This window comes from Schistocerca piceifrons, chromosome 4 (genome assembly GCF_021461385.2).
Source record: "Schistocerca piceifrons isolate TAMUIC-IGC-003096 chromosome 4, iqSchPice1.1, whole genome shotgun sequence".
In the NCBI taxonomy this organism is placed as follows: domain Eukaryota; kingdom Metazoa; phylum Arthropoda; class Insecta; order Orthoptera; family Acrididae; genus Schistocerca; species Schistocerca piceifrons.
The window spans coordinates 365,732,392-365,749,093 of NC_060141.1; the positions used below are offsets into that span (position 1 = coordinate 365,732,392).

General features: G+C 38.8%; 2 protein-coding genes across 4 annotated transcripts in view; one reads left to right on the forward strand and one right to left on the reverse strand.

The window, feature by feature from the left end:
* The window catches only part of LOC124794996 (vesicle transport protein USE1), a 126,909-nt gene that overhangs the window by 42,071 nt on the left and 68,136 nt on the right, over positions 1-16,702 (forward strand). The gene's annotated exons all lie outside the window — the stretch shown is intronic.
* Positions 1-16,702, reverse strand: part of LOC124794995 (neuronal acetylcholine receptor subunit alpha-10-like) — a 48,605-nt gene that overhangs the window by 20,580 nt on the left and 11,323 nt on the right. For both annotated transcript variants that reach the window (XM_047258747.1, XM_047258748.1), the window contains exons 5-6: positions 8,488-8,594; positions 2,556-2,766 (exon numbers count right to left, since the gene is read on the reverse strand). In XM_047258747.1, the coding sequence (XP_047114703.1) occupies positions 2,556-2,766; positions 8,488-8,594 (318 nt within the window). The remainder of the gene's footprint in view (positions 1-2,555; positions 2,767-8,487; positions 8,595-16,702) is intronic.

Genomic DNA, 16,702 nt, shown 5'->3' on the forward strand with positions numbered 1-16,702 from the left:
TAAACAGCTGAATTGATATTTGTGGAAAATTCCTGGCAAGAGGTGCAAGAGTGCTTTGGTTCATTTTCTTCTGAAGATGGAATTTCTACTTTGAAGAGTGTGGTCAGATTTGCTGTAGTGTATTCATCTGTAGCTTTAGTAATTTCTCTGTGCTTTCATGATGAATAGAGCTTATGACTCGACTTCACTGTCCATGGTTTCTTAATAGGACTAACACCTATCTCTGTAGTTGACTGATTCAGGGTATTTACACTACTGGCCATTAAAATTGCTACACCAAGAAGAAATGCAGATGATAAACAGGTATTCATTGGACAAATATATTATACTAGAACTGACATGCGATTACATTTTCACGCAATTTGGGTGCATAGATCCTGAGAAATCAGTACCCAGAATAACCACCTCTGGTCGTAATGACGGCCTTGATACGCCTGGGCATTGAGTCAAACAGAGCTTGGATGATGTGTACAGGTACAGCTGCCCATGCAGCTTCAACACGATACCACAGTTCATCAAGAGTAGTGACTGGCGTATTGTGACGAGCCAGTTGCTCGGCCACCATTGACCAGACATTTTCCCGTGGTGAGAGGTCTGGTTTGGCATTAAAAAAAAAATCTGTAAATTATAAAAAAATTCAAAAGGTGACAGTAAAAGAACTTTGACAGATATGTCCAAACAGAGGATGCCATTGTAGTCAAAAAGCAATTATCTTTCAAATAAAAAAACCAAATGAAATATCTACAACTGTTACAGAGACACAGCATTTAAAAAAATTTTCCAAAATTTATCGCATTTTCAAAATGGTGTTCGCAGTGTCATCTTTGGAGGTCTGTATCTTGGGGCAGCATTTTTTGAGGGGGGGGGGGGGGGGGGGGGGAAAAAAAAGAAGTGTTTCTTACTTACTCCTGAATTTTAACATATGCTAAATTCAATAACATCTGAGACTATGAAGGTAACCCCCCTGCCCTGAAGTGATACGGATTATGCCTCTTGTAATAAAGCTTTACAAGCAGAGCACAAACCTGCATCGAGGCAGTCATGGCGAACGTCGCAGATGTGAAAGGAGGAAAAGCCGTGTACCCGGCATGTTTATGCCAACTTCAATGGGTCGTGCGCGTGACAGGTGTTTCCATTTGGGTTCGATTCCCGGCGGGGTCAGGGATTTTCTCTGCCTCGTGATGACTGGGTGTTGTGTGATGACCTTAGGTTAGTTAGGTTTAAGTAGTTCTAAGTTCTAGGGGACTGATGACCATAGATGTTAAGTCCCATAGTGCTCCGAGCCATTTGAACCATTTTTTTGTTTCCATTTACAAATTCTGACACATACAACACCGTCTATTGATCAATTTTCGCACTATTTTTTTTCTTCTGCCGTATGTTTTCCCCCTTATCCGATAATTTTCCGTTGGAATTTGACTTCATTCTGACCAGTGGTGTTATGTCTACAGTGTTTTGAAAGTTTAATTATAATCACCCTGTATATACACTTTCAGTGCCAAGCTCACCTAATTTAGGAAAAAAGTTATGCTGTGATTCTCTGGGTTTGGCACCACAAATAATTCTGGCAGCTTTTTTCTGCAGTGTTAACATATTTCTTCTGGTTTGCCATGTTGCATTCCATACTTCTACCACATAGTTCAAATTTGATGAGAACAAGAAGTAATTCTGTATGCATGTCACACATTTGTGGTTTTCCTGGATTGTGGTTCCCAATAATTTTATCCAGATTTCCTTTTTCACAAATTTGTTACTTGTGGATAATTCCATACTAAACTGTATTTCTTAGTGTTAAATTTCCATTGTGGCACTGTTTGTGGCACTTACATTTACATAGCTTTCATTGAAACAGTACTCTGTTTCTTAGGTAACACTGTTGCACAGTACCACTAGACTGTCATAGGTGTTGCACACAGTTTATGTTAAAATTAAGAGTACAGTATTTTGTATCATTAAGATAAATGAAGAAGAGAAGGGGTTCCAACATGGAACTGTGAGACACTCCATATTGAATGTTTGTAATTTCACCATGTGAGTAGGAAAAAGCTGTGGGGAAGGTTGTGGGGGTTCATAAATCACAGAAAGCCCCTGAAAAACAGTGATTCATCTCCTCCAGTTTAGTATTGACTGGATGTTAAATCCTATCGGAAAAAAATGAACTTTAGTATACAATGATATTTTTTAATGGTTGTAGTATTATGTAGCAGCAGGTTGGTATCCATTGTGCAGAGTGTAATTGATATTTTATAGCTATAGCTTGTATCATACCTACTTTAGAATAAACAGTGCTCTACACTTCCAAACCACCTTTCATGAAATTCATTCCCCCAAATTTTATGAAATATGACATCTCAAACTCCTACTGAAAGGCTAATTTTATTTTTGATACTGCATAAAATCTACGAGAATAAGGTGGCATCATTAGTTATCCAGTGATAAAATCCTTTCATTTTACTGGTTATTTGAGAATTTAGTCATCTTGTACATACCATTGTGCTACTGTCAGTTAGCATCTGAAGCAATTGATGTTTAGAAGCAAAGCATTTTGTACATACCATTGTACTATTGTCAGTCATCATCTGAAGCAACTGACTTTTAGAGGCAAAGGTTAGTGTAAGTTCACAGGTGTGTTGCTCTTTTGGCCAGTTATTCAGATCTGATGAGCACCAAGACTCTAAATGAACTGGAGATGACCAGGATACAGAACCGTCTGATTTTGCGAGTACTCGAGTTTCTCCAAATTGACCAGAACCATGACCAGCAGCACTGAAAAATAGTGAAATTTAAAAGCCATCCATACATAGCTATTTAAATGGAAGAAAGTCTATAGAATGGTATTAAAAAAAAAAAAAAAAAGCTGGTACAGAAAAACTGTGGATAACACAATGTAGCTGTTTCTGTTGTTGTGATCTTCAGTCCAGAGACTGGTTTGATGTAGCTCTCCTTGCTACTTTATCCTGTGCAAGGTTCTTCACCTCACTGTACCTACTGCAACCTACATCCTTCTGAATCTGCTTAGTGTATTCATCTCTTGGTCTCCCTCTATGATTTTTACCCTCCATGCTACCCTCCAATACTAAATTGGTGATCCCTTGATGCATCAGAATATGCCCTACCAACCGATCCCTTCTTCTAGTCAAATTGTGCTACAAATTTATCTTCTCTCCAATTCTATTCAGTACCTCCTCATTAGTTATGTGATCTACCCATCTAATCTTCAGCATTCTTCTGTAGCACCACATTTCAAAAGCTTCGATTCTCTTCTTGTCCAAACTATTTGTCGTCCACGTTTCACTTCCATACATGGCTACACTCCATACAAATACTTTCAGAAACGACTTCCTGACATTTAAATCTATACTCGATGTTAACAAATTTCTCTTCTTCAGAAACACTTTCCTTGCCATTGCCAGTCTACATTTTATATCGTCTCTACTTTGACCATCATCAGTTATTTTGCTCCCCAAATAGCAAAACTCCGTTACTACTTTAAGTGTCTCATTTCCTAATCTAATTCCCTCAGCATCACCTGACTTAATTCGACTACATTCCATTATCCTCATTTTGCTTTTGTTGATTTTCATCTTATATCCTCCTTTCAAGACACTGTCCATTCCGTTCAACTGCTCTTCCAAGTCCTTTGCGGTCTCTGACAGTCATCGGCGAACCTCAAAGTTTTTATTTCTTCTCCATGGATTTTAATTCCTACTCTGATTTTTTCTTTTGTTTCCTTTACTGCTAGCTCAATATACAGATTTAACATCGGAGATAAGCTACAACCCTGTCTCACTCCCTTCCCAATCACTGCTTCCCTTTCATGCCCCTTGACTCTCATAACTGCCATCTGGTTTCTGTACAAATTGTAAATAGCCTTTTGCTCCCTGTATTTTACCCCTGCCACCTTCAGAATTTGAAAGAGAGTATTCCAGTCAACATTGTCAAAAGATTTCTCTAAGTCTACAAATGCTAGAAACGTAGGTTTGCCTTTCTTTAATCTATTTTCTAAGATAAGTTGCAGGGTCATTATTGCTTCACGTGTTCCAACATTTCTACAGAATCCAAACTGATCTTCCTCAAGGTCGGCTTCTACCAGTTTTTCCATTCGTCTGTAAAGAATTCGTGTTAGTATTTTGCAGCCGTGGCTTATTAAACTGATAATTCGGTAATTTTCACATCTGCCAACACCTGCTTTCTGTGGGATTGGAATTATTATATTCTTCTTGAAGTCTGAGGGTATTTCACCTGTCTCATACATCTTGCTCACTAAATGGTAGAGTTTTGTTAGGCCTGGCTCTCCCAGGGCTGTCAGTAGTTCTAATGGAACGTTGTCTACTCCCAGGGCCTTGTTTAGACTTATGTCTTTCAGTGCTCTGTCAAACTCTTCACGCAGTATCATATCTCCTATTTCATCTTCATCTACATTCTCTTCCATTTCTACAATATTGTCCTCAAGAACATCGCCCTTGTATAGACCCTCTATATACTCCTTCCACCTTTCTGCTTTCCCTTCTTTGCTTAGAACTTTGTTTCCATCTGAGCTCTTGATATTCATGCAAGTGGTTCTCTTTTCTCCAAAGGTCTCTTTAATTTTCCTGTAGACAGTATCTATCTTACCCCTAGTGATATGTGCCTCTACATCCTTACATTTGTCCTCTAGCCATCCCTGCTTAGCCATTTTGCACTTCCTGTTGCTCTCATTTGTGAGATGTTTGTATTCCTTTTTGCCTGCTTCATTTACTTCATTTTTATATTTTCTCCTTTCATCAATTGAATTCAGTATCTCTTCTGTTACCCAAGGATTTCTATTAGCCCTTGTCTTTTTACCTACTTGATTCTCTGCTACCTTCACTTTTTCGTCCTTCAAAGCTACCTATCCTTCTTCTTCTGTATTTCTTTCCCCATTCTTGTCAATTGTACCCTGATGCTCTCCCTGAAGCTCTTTACAACCTCTGGTTCTTTCAGTTTATCCAGGTCCCATCTCCTCAAATTCCCACTTTTTTGCAGTTTCTTCAGTTTTAATATACAGTTCATAACCAATATATTGTGGTCAGAGTCTACATCTGCCCCTGGAAATGTCTTACAATTTAAAACCTGGTTCCTGAATCTCTGTCTTACCATTATATAACCTATCTGAGACCTTCCATCATCTCCAGGCTTCTTCCATGTACACAACATTCTTTTACGATTCTTGAACCAAGTGTTAGCTATGATTAAGTCATGCTCTGTGCAAAATTCTACCAGGCGGCTTCCTCTTTCATTCCTTACTCCCATTCCATATTCACCTAGTATGTTTCCTTCTCTTCCATTTCCTACTATCGAGTTCCAGTCACCCATGACTATTAAATTTTCGTCTCCCTTCACTATCTGAATAATTTCTTTTATCTCATCATACATTTCATCAATCTCTTCGTCATCTGCGGAGCTAGTTGGCATATAAACTTGTACCACTGTGGTAGGCATTGGCTTCGTATCTATCTTGGCCACAATAATGTGTTCACTATGCTGTTTGTAGTAGCTTACCTGCATTCCTATTTTCCTATTCATTATTAAACCTACTCCTGCATTACCCCTCTTCGATTTTGTATTTATAACCCTGTATTCACCTGACCAGAGGTCTTGTTCCTCCTGCCACCGAGCTTCACTAATTCCCACTATATCTAACTTTAACCTATCCATTTCTCTTTTTAAATTTTCTAACCTACCTGCCCGATTAAGGGATTTGACATTCCACGCTCCGATGCGTAGAACACCAGTTTTCTTTCTCCTGATAACATTGTCCTCCTGAGTAGTCCCCGCCCAGAGATCTGATTGGGGGGCTATTTTACCTCTGGGGGCTATTTTACCTCTGGAATATTTTACCCAAGAGGACGCCATCATCATTTCACCGTACAGTAAAGCTGCAAGCCCTCGGGAGAAATTTGGCTGTAGTTTCACCTTGCTTTCAGCCATTCACAGCACCAGCACAGCAAGGCCATTTTGGTTAGTGTTACAAGGCCAGATCAGTCAATCATCCAGACTGTTGCCCCTGCAACTACTGAAAAGGCTGCTGCCCCTGTTCAGGAACCACACATTTGTCTGGCCTCTCAACAGATACCCCTCCATTATGGTTGCACCTACAGTATGGCTATCTGTATCGCTGAGGCAGCCTCCCCATCAATGGCAAGGTCCATGGTTCAGGAGTGGGGTATTAAGTATGTGAATGAAAGTAATTTATTTCAATAAAGACATGATACACCAATAAAAGAACCAAGAAATTTAATCTAAAAAAACCAGCTATTTTATGTAGATATATTGCACTAAATCCTACTTGCTACAATTTTTTTAGTAAAGTTAAGTTTTTAGTTAATTTATAGACCATAGATTCTTGAAAACAGTCAGCTGTGGAAGAGTATGTTGATAGTGGACTATATATAGCAAAAGAGAGAGAGAGAGAGAGAGAGAGAGAGAGAGAGAGAGAGAGAGAGAGAGAGAGAGAGAGAGAGAGAGAGAGAATAGTTTTCCTGCACGCAGGAAGAGGAGATAAAGAAAATAGAGACAGAAAGGATAAAAATAAAACTGAAGCATAAGGAAAACTAGAAATGATGGTAATCGAAATCGGTGAGGTTGAAGTGCAAAAGATACTTTCTAATATCACCAGAAAATATTGGTGATAATTTGAGCTGGGGGAAATGCAGCCCTTTGCCAGCACTTATGCTGCTCACAGTAAGTTTAAGGCAATTAATACTGTATATGAACCCCCATTCACAGAGTAACTCCTCTTAGATCTAAGGACAGAACTCAGCTTCTTATGGAAAAAGACTGTTAACAGTTACTGGAAAAAGCATTTACTATAAAATGTTTGGGAAGTTAATGAGATTATATTTAGCACTATCACACAGGTATTCTTAAAGGAAGAAATTCATTTACACATAAAATTAACCAAAGTCAAGATAGCCATTACTCATATCATGGCATATAAAGCAGCTGATCCAGGAAACATACCTGCAGAAATTAACAAGTAAGATTATGACATAATAATCAATCACGTCTGTGATTTCATAATCAAGAACAGATCCCACTAGACTATGAAAATTCTATTTGTTGTCGCACTTAAAAACAGTGACAGAGCATATTGTGAGAACTAATGGTGAATATCAAGCTTGTAAACTACTGGGAAGGTCATATCTCAGATACTATGAAGTCATTTCTCAATAGTATTATATTGTAACCAACCATCTGTGTGAACTGACACAAAAGTGAGGCACTTGAGACATTATCTTTACATGCAGACTACTACAAGAGAAATGTTCCAAATGGAACACGTCATTGTATGTGGCCTTCACAGAACAAGTGAAGGCATTTGATTCTGTTGGCAGCACTATTCTGCAGAAAGTTCTTGCTCATCATGACTATCCAAGTTCATAACAGTACTGAAACCATGTCATGATTAAATGTCAGCTTAAATGATATTTAATAGCAATAGTGGGATATCTATCTGAGTCAATATAGATGTGAAACAGGGGTATGTTTCTTGTCCATCTGTTTCTCAACTATTTTAAAGCTAATGTAATTCTTTAGGCTTTCCCGGCAAGGTGTTGTCATGTTGATTAATCTGGTTTCTGCCGGTAATTCACATCTTTCCTGCATGATATCTCAACTGCATGACTCGCAGTCTTCTTCAGGTGCTGTCAGATTCTGATTCCAGTGTGGAACGAGTCCGGTATTTATGCCTACATTGTGTTAGGCAACTATGGTAACATCTGCCCTGTAGCTCCAATATACTAATGACAAAGTCATACTTACATAGTCAGAGGAAAAATTCATCAAGAGATATCACAAGCTGAGATTTAATTTAAAACATGTACACCCAGCAGCTCCAGGGAGTGGAGCTTCCAGCAGTGTATTAAACATTGAGGGTCCAGTGCTTCAAAATGTTGTTCACCTATAAAACTGATTTTGGCAAACTGACTGTGAGCAAGAGTGTCATGATGTGAATGAAACTGCCATCCTTAGGAGTTGTTTGCCAGAAAGAGATTTGCTATTATTTTATATTTCTTAGAAAGAGAGATAGGCTTTTTTTCCAGCGGTCTGATATAATACTTTAAATGAACAGCATAAATATTTGTAAGATCAGCAGGTGGGATAAGCAAGTGGACTGCCATCACTGCTTTTTGATTTTCCCTGTTTATATAATCAAGCTCCCTTTGATAAATGAATTTACTGTATGTAGTGCAGAACAACATGTGATCTTGGGAAAAATGAATTTGGTGAGGCATGGTTGTGCCATGAACTTCCTTATCTGCTTTGACACTTTGAATGCTATGGAAGACACATAGCATAAGAGCCTATTGGAGAAACATAGATAGAATTTCTAAGGTACCGTTCTAGGTTTGTACTGCAAATGAAGAATGCTGCTAATAATTTTAAAAATAAAAATATCTTTTGATAAAATATTAGCGTATTTATTGTTAAAATTTACATGTCAGAGAATAATAGAAGTAGACCTACTTGACAAGAATAATATCTGGTTGCCATATTTCTCGATTTGTGAAATACAGCAGTGAAACATTGTTGTAAGCTAGTGGATTCCATCTCATTTTCTCATCATTCCATTTCTGAAACAGATAGATAATTTACAGAATACAGATTCATACATAAAAGTAGCAATTTATATTTGTTCAGTAACGTATCACAGCAAATTATAGGTAAAACGATTTTTCCTTTATGTGGAGCCACGGTCATATAAAAGCTATGCAAAGATGTATCCACCATTTGACTGTATGATATGCTTTATTATACAATCCAGATTTCAGTGGTAGGCCATTATCAAGTGTTACAAATGTCAAAAACCTTCTGACTTATGTGGAACTCAAGTTATCGTTAAAATATATATCTTCAGTTATATAAACCTGATGTTTCGTAAGTAGAAGAGAGAACGTTGCTGTGTTATGTTAAATGGGTGGCAATTTGAATAACTTACGTACATGATGAGGCTGTGAAATAAAATGAATGACCAAATTACAGCTTCAGACTGTGTTTCACTGTATGTAAGCAGCAATCAACATAAACATATCACAAAAATGTTCTCATTTTTACGTAATAATATCAGGTTTATGTAACTGAAGAGAAATATTTTAATGATGTCTTGTTTTCCAAAAAAGTCAGACAATTTTTAACATTATTTTTGACATTTTTAACACTTGATAATTGTCTAAGGCTGAAATCTGGGTTGTGTAATAAAGCATATTACACAGCCAAATGGCAGTTATATCTTTCCACAAGAGAGGTAAAATGTTGAATTCAGTTATATAATTTGGTTAAAAATATTTTAAAACTTTTCAACTTGTCACCAGCAAAGCAGGTTCTTACCTCCGTTAAAATCAAAGGAGTGAGGCTACTGAAAGCAGTTGGATTTCTTCTGCAGATGAAAATAACTAACAGAAAGACTGATCAGACGGAAAGTGATATCATGGCTCTTTCCTGTTGAAAATCCTATGCCAGCTACAAAAGATGCTCGCAAAGTATGACACCTGTAACTAAAGTACCCTTTTAGTACTCAAGACAGACCTTAAGACGGATCCTATGAATGCTTGCACTGCCAGATTAAGCTTCAGTACAACCCTGTGTGTGTTTTCCAAATCGGTTTTTAATGACTTGCATTTATGAACATTTATCACATCCAATAATGTTACTATTTGAGCGATGAGTGTAATTTAGTTATCCCTTGTAGGGAATTGAGTTTTCAGTGAGAGATGATTCATTTGTTTCTTCATAATACTATCTCACACCAGTACAGTTTTGGATAGCAATACTTTAATTTTTATGTGAGTTTTACTAGTAATCAGTAAGCTAGTAGCTTTCCATCTCATCCTGTCCAACAATTCTTCCCTGACCTAGCGTCCAGTGCGACTTTTCCAAACTCTCCTCATTTCATAAACCTCACCAGTCCTTTTCCTTCAGCCCTTATGCTTCCCCTCTAACCCTTCTGCCAGAAGAAGAAGAAGCCAATGGCTCCAGTGGCATTCAAGACAACCATCAAGATCAAGCTTAGCTTTTGGCCCTACTTACGTACTATAAATCTGAGACAATCAAACAAGGGAAACTCCAGCTAGGAATATTAACAATGTAAGAAAAGACAGATTGCTACTTAGTGTACAACAGGCACACACACGCGCACACACCCACCCACACCCACCCACCCACACACACACAGACACACACACACACACACACACACACACACACACACACACACACACACACCATGCACAAATGACTGCCAACTCTAGCATCTCGGGGTGGGAAACTGGAAGGGAAAGGGATAGTAGTGTGTGGGTGGGGAGAGAGATGAACTCTGTCTGGTGGTGTGTGCAGGGACTAGATTGCCAACAGGGGCAGTGTCAGAAGGATGTGGGGCAGAGAGGTGGGGGGAAAAGGAGAGGAGTGGGGAGAGATGAGCAGATCATTGGTAGAGGGCTGCAAATAAACAAGGTGGGAAATGAGAATGGCGAGGAGATGATAAGGAGAGACGGGGTGGAAATTGTTGAGTGGAAGATGTGGGAACACTATGTTACTGTAGAATCCCTCCAACCAAAACCAGCCTAATTCCAACACTGAACCCTGCCTCTTCCAGTTCATACCACCATCCAATCATGATCCCCATCCCACCTAATCACCTGCTGGTCACTTCCAGGAATTCCTTACCTCCAACTTAGCCCCTCCATCCTTCCCCAGGTCCCTTCATCAGAACACCAATCTTTAAGTAGAAGAAAGAACACCCATAACAACCTCAAAACAAATCTTGACCTAACCATACGACTTGCAGTCAAAGGTTCCACCACTGTTGTTATGAATTGCTGTGACTACCTGGCAGAAGGCCTCTACCAATTATCTGACTCCCCCACCTATAAACTCTACCAGAGTGATCCCATCCCAGAAGTCCAACACAAACTCCAGTCCCTGCTTAAAGCCTTAGGCACTTTCCAGAAATCTCCCCTGAATCCGTTTCGCTCCTTGCCCCTATGACATCCTGCACACATACCTTCTACATGCTCCCCAAAATCCACAAGCCCAACAATCCTGGATGCACCATTGTGGCTGGTTGACACCTCCAATCAATTGCCCGTAATCTAGCCTCCCATGCCAAAGACACCAACCATTTTCTTCACTGACTCTCCACCATCCCCACCCCTTCCTCTTCCACTTTCCCACCTGCTCCAGGTTGCTGCTTGCATCCCACATGATAGCTGCATTCCAGCCCAAGATGCTGGAGTTGGTAGTTGTGTGTGCATGAGGTGTGCTTGCTTTTTGTGTGTGTGAAAGGTAGGTGTGTGTGTGTGTGTGTGTGTGTGTGTGTGTGTGTGTGTGACTCCTGCATGAAAGTTTTAAAGGGTGGGGGGAGGAGGACTTACTAATTTTATGAGTATTTAGCCAAAGAATGTGACAGGAAGCAGAGATAATTGAAGTTCAGGGAAAAGAAATAAAAACTTCTGTAATATTTGCTGGTGACATTGTTATTCTGTCAGAAAAGACACAGGACTTGGAAGATCAGTTAATCAAAATGGATAGTGTATTGCAAAGAAGTTATAATATACACATTAAGTGAAACAAGGGTAATGGAGAGTAGTCAAATTAAATCAGGCGATTCCATGTGTGTTAGACTAGGAAATGAGTGCTAAAAGCAGACAGTGAGTTTTAATATTGAGTACCAAAATAACTGACTAAGGCTGAAGTAGCAAGGATATAAAATGCAAACTGCCAAAAGTGTTTCTGAGAAACAGGAAGTCATTTCTTAAGGTACTTGTCTCTAGTGTAGCTCTTATATATATATAAGAGTGAAATGTAGATGATGATTAAGTCATATAAGAAGAAAAAGAAGCTTTTGAAAAGCAGTGCTACAGAAGAATGCTGAAGATCACAGGGATAGGTCAGATAACCATTGAGGAGACACTGAGAGGATTTCAGGAGAAAATAAATTTGTGGCACAGGTACATGAAAAGAAGAGGTTGGTTGATAAGATTCCTCATGAAGGGCCAAGGAATATTCAATTTGGTAATGGAGAGAAATATGAGACCGGAAAATTATAGAGAGAGAGAGACAGAGAGACCAAAACTCAACTATAGTAAGCTGGTTCAAGTGGGTTTAGCTTGCAGTAATTATGCAGAGATGATACGGCGTATACAGGACAGACAGATATGGAGAGTTGCGTAAAGCCAGGCTTCAGATTAAAGACAACTACTACTTTCAGTTTCAGATTACATTTTTTTGTATTACATGGTGCAGCAGGTTAGACGTTGGTACAGTGTCGCATTGACAGAAGTAGTTTCGTAATGGTGCCAGTGTACCAAATAAACAAGGTGAAAGAAAGTAGAAAAATTACAGAATATGTTCCTGAACATAGTAGAGTCCTTTAGCCTAGTAGAGGCTCCCTCAGGACCCTGGTGAACGCATCAGTCTCCATCACTGTGGAGTGCCACCTATCCACAGTCCCTGTCCATTTCCTCCATGTTTGCTCTCTGTAATTCGCAAAGGAGGTTGGACATATTTGTGCATCTGCATTGAATAAGGTGGATCCGTTGCCCAGCTAGGCCAATCAGATCATACGAAAAGAACAGACACTACGTAGAATCTGCAGATGTTATACCTACATGTAAATTGAAAGTGGAGAGGGGAAGAAAGGGAGGGAATCACTGGTGTCTGCTGCATCAGGGCCTCACACAGAATCGGTGGCACTGAGTGAAAATGTTTACCAGACCAGACCAGACCGCTTGGTAAGCATGAGGTTCTAGGTTTGTATCTCGGTCCGGCACAGATTTTCACTTGTAGCCACAGATCCCGAATAATGTCCTGATGCAACTGACAGCAGTGATCCCTTCCTTCCTTTCCTTTCTTCACCTCCTCACCTTCAGTTGACATATAATGTATAATAGCTGTGGATTCTGCATGGTGTCTGTTCTTTATCCTACAGACAAATTTCGATTAAGACATATGATTTAGAATTCACCTCCTCACCTTCAGTTTACATATAATGTATAATAGCAGTGGATTCTGCATGGTGCCTGTTATTTTTTCTCCAGGCGAATTTCTATTAAGACGTACAATTTTGAATTGAAATTTGTTAATCAGATTCTGTGGCAAAATAAAATGAAATCCTAGTACAAAACAATGATTCTAACATGTCCAAGAGAACAGACACCACACATTCGTATAAAATACTGGAGTATTTTTTTTATATTCAGGGACAAACTGAGTTAAGGAAGAGATAGCTTGAAGGGGAAAGGAAGATTTTAAAAACAGAATAAATGAAGACAAGTGTAAGGGACACACAAATATTTATTATTTATTAAACTGGAAATGGGAAGAAGCTGCTGATTGAAGAAAATTAGGAGAAAGAGCACGTAATGATGTGTAAATTTGTTTAACCTTCATTTTGTGGTTCATTTTAAAAAGTCTCGTTCACTCTTGTCCTGTTAATCTATTCCTTTTCCAGGTTATGTTTCTATTCAATGATTTCATTAGGTAAAGTAAAGTTGCATCAGTGTAAAACATGGTGAATGTGGAGAGAAAAATAATACTTTGGCTCTTCAGTCTCCAGAAATGTTCTGGTCAATTTCTCTACAAACAATTTTCTGTTAAGACTTACGATTTTGAATTTAAATTTGTTGTCAGATTATGTGGCAAAATAAAATGAAATCCTAATGCTAAACAATGATTGTAATATCTGACAAAATGAGCTTGTACGAAGTGTGATCAAAAAAATATGGTGAAAGTGCAAACAGTACAATCATTTGATGTAATTTGTCCAATAGCCTTATCCATTGAGACAGGCAGCATCAAGTTGGAACACGTTCTGACTTGTCAGTCAGGGTCCAGAGACGTCAGAGTGAAGTGGTGTTTACTGCGTGTGTCGTGTGTTGTGCAACTCAATAGTCCTGTTTCATGTTGCAAAAAATTGCTAAAGAAACTCATGAAATGTTGAAATAGGTCAATGGCAATAATGCTGTAACTCTGAAGACTGTTTACAAGCGCCATGAGCAATTTAAAAGTGGAAATGAGTTGGTAGAAAACGAACGACGTTTGGGATGTCTGTTAAACTAAAAAACAGAAAAAATGCAAAAAGTGAGAATAATTGTTTGTTAAAACATTTGAATAACAATTCAAGAGCTTAGCAAATAACTTAGCATCTCATACAAGTCCATGCAAAACATTTTTAACTGATAATTTGAAAATGAGGAAGGATGAGTGGAAGGAAAATTTTGTATCAATTTGCATGGAGTTGAATGATCATCTTCATTGAGATCAGGACTTCATGTCCTCAATTGTAATTGGAGGTGAAACTTGGGCCTGTGGTTATGATTCTGAAATGAAAATTCAGGGCTAACAAGTGTATACCCCAATCAGAGTTTGTTCAAGGAGAACTGTAAAAGCTGAATTTTACAAAGGCATGCTGCAACATTTGGAAAACGATGTATGATGAAAGTGGCCAGACAGCTGGGCCAACGGCTTTCTTCTTCATCCCAACAGTGTGCCATGCCACACCTCATAGCCGGCTGCTGTGGCTGAGCGGTTCTAGGCGCTTCAGTCTGGAATCGCTACGGTCGCAGGTTCGAATCCTGCCTTGGGCATGGATGTGTGTGATGTCCTTAGGTTAGTTAGGTTTAAGTAGTTCTAAGTTCTAGGGGACTGATGACTTCAGATGTTGAGTCCCATAGTGCTCAGAGCCATTTGAACCACACCTCACTTCTGATTCGTGAGCTTTTGGCTGGAAAAAAATGTTCCTGTCTGCCTTTCGCACCAGCTGTAGCACCATGCAACATCTGGCTCCGCCCAAAAATTAAAACTGTGCTTGAAAGGAAATGCTTTAACACCATTCCTGACACTGAGAGAGCCATGACGAAGCAGCTGAATGCCCTTCCAGAAATGCATCCAGTCATGGATCCAACATTGGCTTCCAGTCATGGATTCAACATGGAAAAAAGTGTACTGCTAGCCAATGACAGTACTTTGAAGAAGATTAAATCAAATTACATGTAAGCTTATTACTTTGCTTCTAATACATATTTTTGATTACACCTCATATACTGCCTCTAATAAAATGAGAGGGACATTAACAGAAAGAGAAGAGTAGAGTAAATAAATCTGTGGGTATAAAAATAGAAATCAGTAGTTAAAAGACAGCAGTAAATTAAGACCATCTGTATGGTGAAAGCTAAGGTGGTGTTTCATGGTTGATTTCCTGTCTCTGGAGCTCAAAAGCACTGTTGTGGCTGGGGGTATGTCGATAAAATGTCAGCATAATGTACTGCATGTTGAGTAAGAGCCTTGGGGTAAAAAAGGCTCATACAAACTAAGAGACTATGACACACAATGGAGAAAGTGGATGGATATTGATAATTCTTGCAGATATGAAAATATTTTTTGATATGTTTGATCTTTAGAAAATCATACATTTGGTGTAATAGTGGTAAACAGATTTTAGCCCAGCATAGTGCTGTGGATGGGACATTATTTCATTTGAGAGGCACAATAAGGGTTCATGACATACTGTTGCTCATAATCTCAACAGACTAGTTTTAGGGTGCAAAAGCTATCATGAGATTACTGGTTTATTTATTGAGAAATTCTTCATCAGAGCAATCTTATCCATAAATTTCAAGACTGGATTCAATGGATCCCTAATGTGTAAGTGTTTGCATTTGTTAAAGTGAAAATACTGATGCTTCTGTGGTGACTTGATTGTGAGTAGGACCATCAAATGTGTGAATGTCATCAGTAGAAGGCAAATCCTGCTGATTACCAGCATATGTCAATTTGTAGGATTGATCCAGGAGTGCTGTCCCATTTAAATATGCACACCACTGCAGAGATACATGATTTAGATATTAGTGGCAGTGGCACACTGGCATTGATAAACAGCTGACACTAAAACTGAACAAGACCTACAGTCCATTAGTATCCCAGGCAGATTCTGTGCAGAATTTGCAGGTAAGATAGCTACTCTCTGAACCACAGTATAACAAGAATATCTCAAACAAAAAACTGTGCTTAGTGGTTGAAAGAAAGCATAGTCACACTTATCTACAAGAAGGGTAGCAGAAGTGATCCACAAAATTTCTATCCTTGACATCCATCTGTTATAGGATCTTAGAACATATTCTGAGCTCAAATGTAATGATGGGTCATGGCAAATAAGTGGATGCAGTATTTCTTGAATTCTGAAAAACTTTCACAATCGTAGTATGCCAGTGCTTTTTAATGACAGTACAATGGTATAAGGTATCACTTAAAATTTGTGGCGGGTTTGAGAATTTTGTGGCAGGGAAGACGCAGCATGTTATCTTGCATGGTGAGTCACTGATATATGTAGAAGTAACTACAGTTGTGCCCCAGGGAAGTGTTTGAATCCTTGTTGTTGTTCAGCTTGTTTATTAATGATCAAACAGACAATATTAATAGTAATGTCAGACTTTTAGCAGATGATGCAGTTTTATTTTCTTCTTCTTCTTCTTCTTCTTCTGCTGCTGCTGCTGCTGCTGCTGCTGCTTGTTAATACCCTTCTCTTCTTCTTCTTCTTCTTCTTCTTCTGCTTCCTTCTCTTCTTCTTCTTCTTCTTCTTCTTCTTCTTCTTCTGCTTCGTTAAGACCCTTCAGGATCACGTGTGGCTTGTTTTGCAAGTCTTCTTTCTTCCCAATACCTCTTCATTCTTTCACTTCTTCTGTTTCTT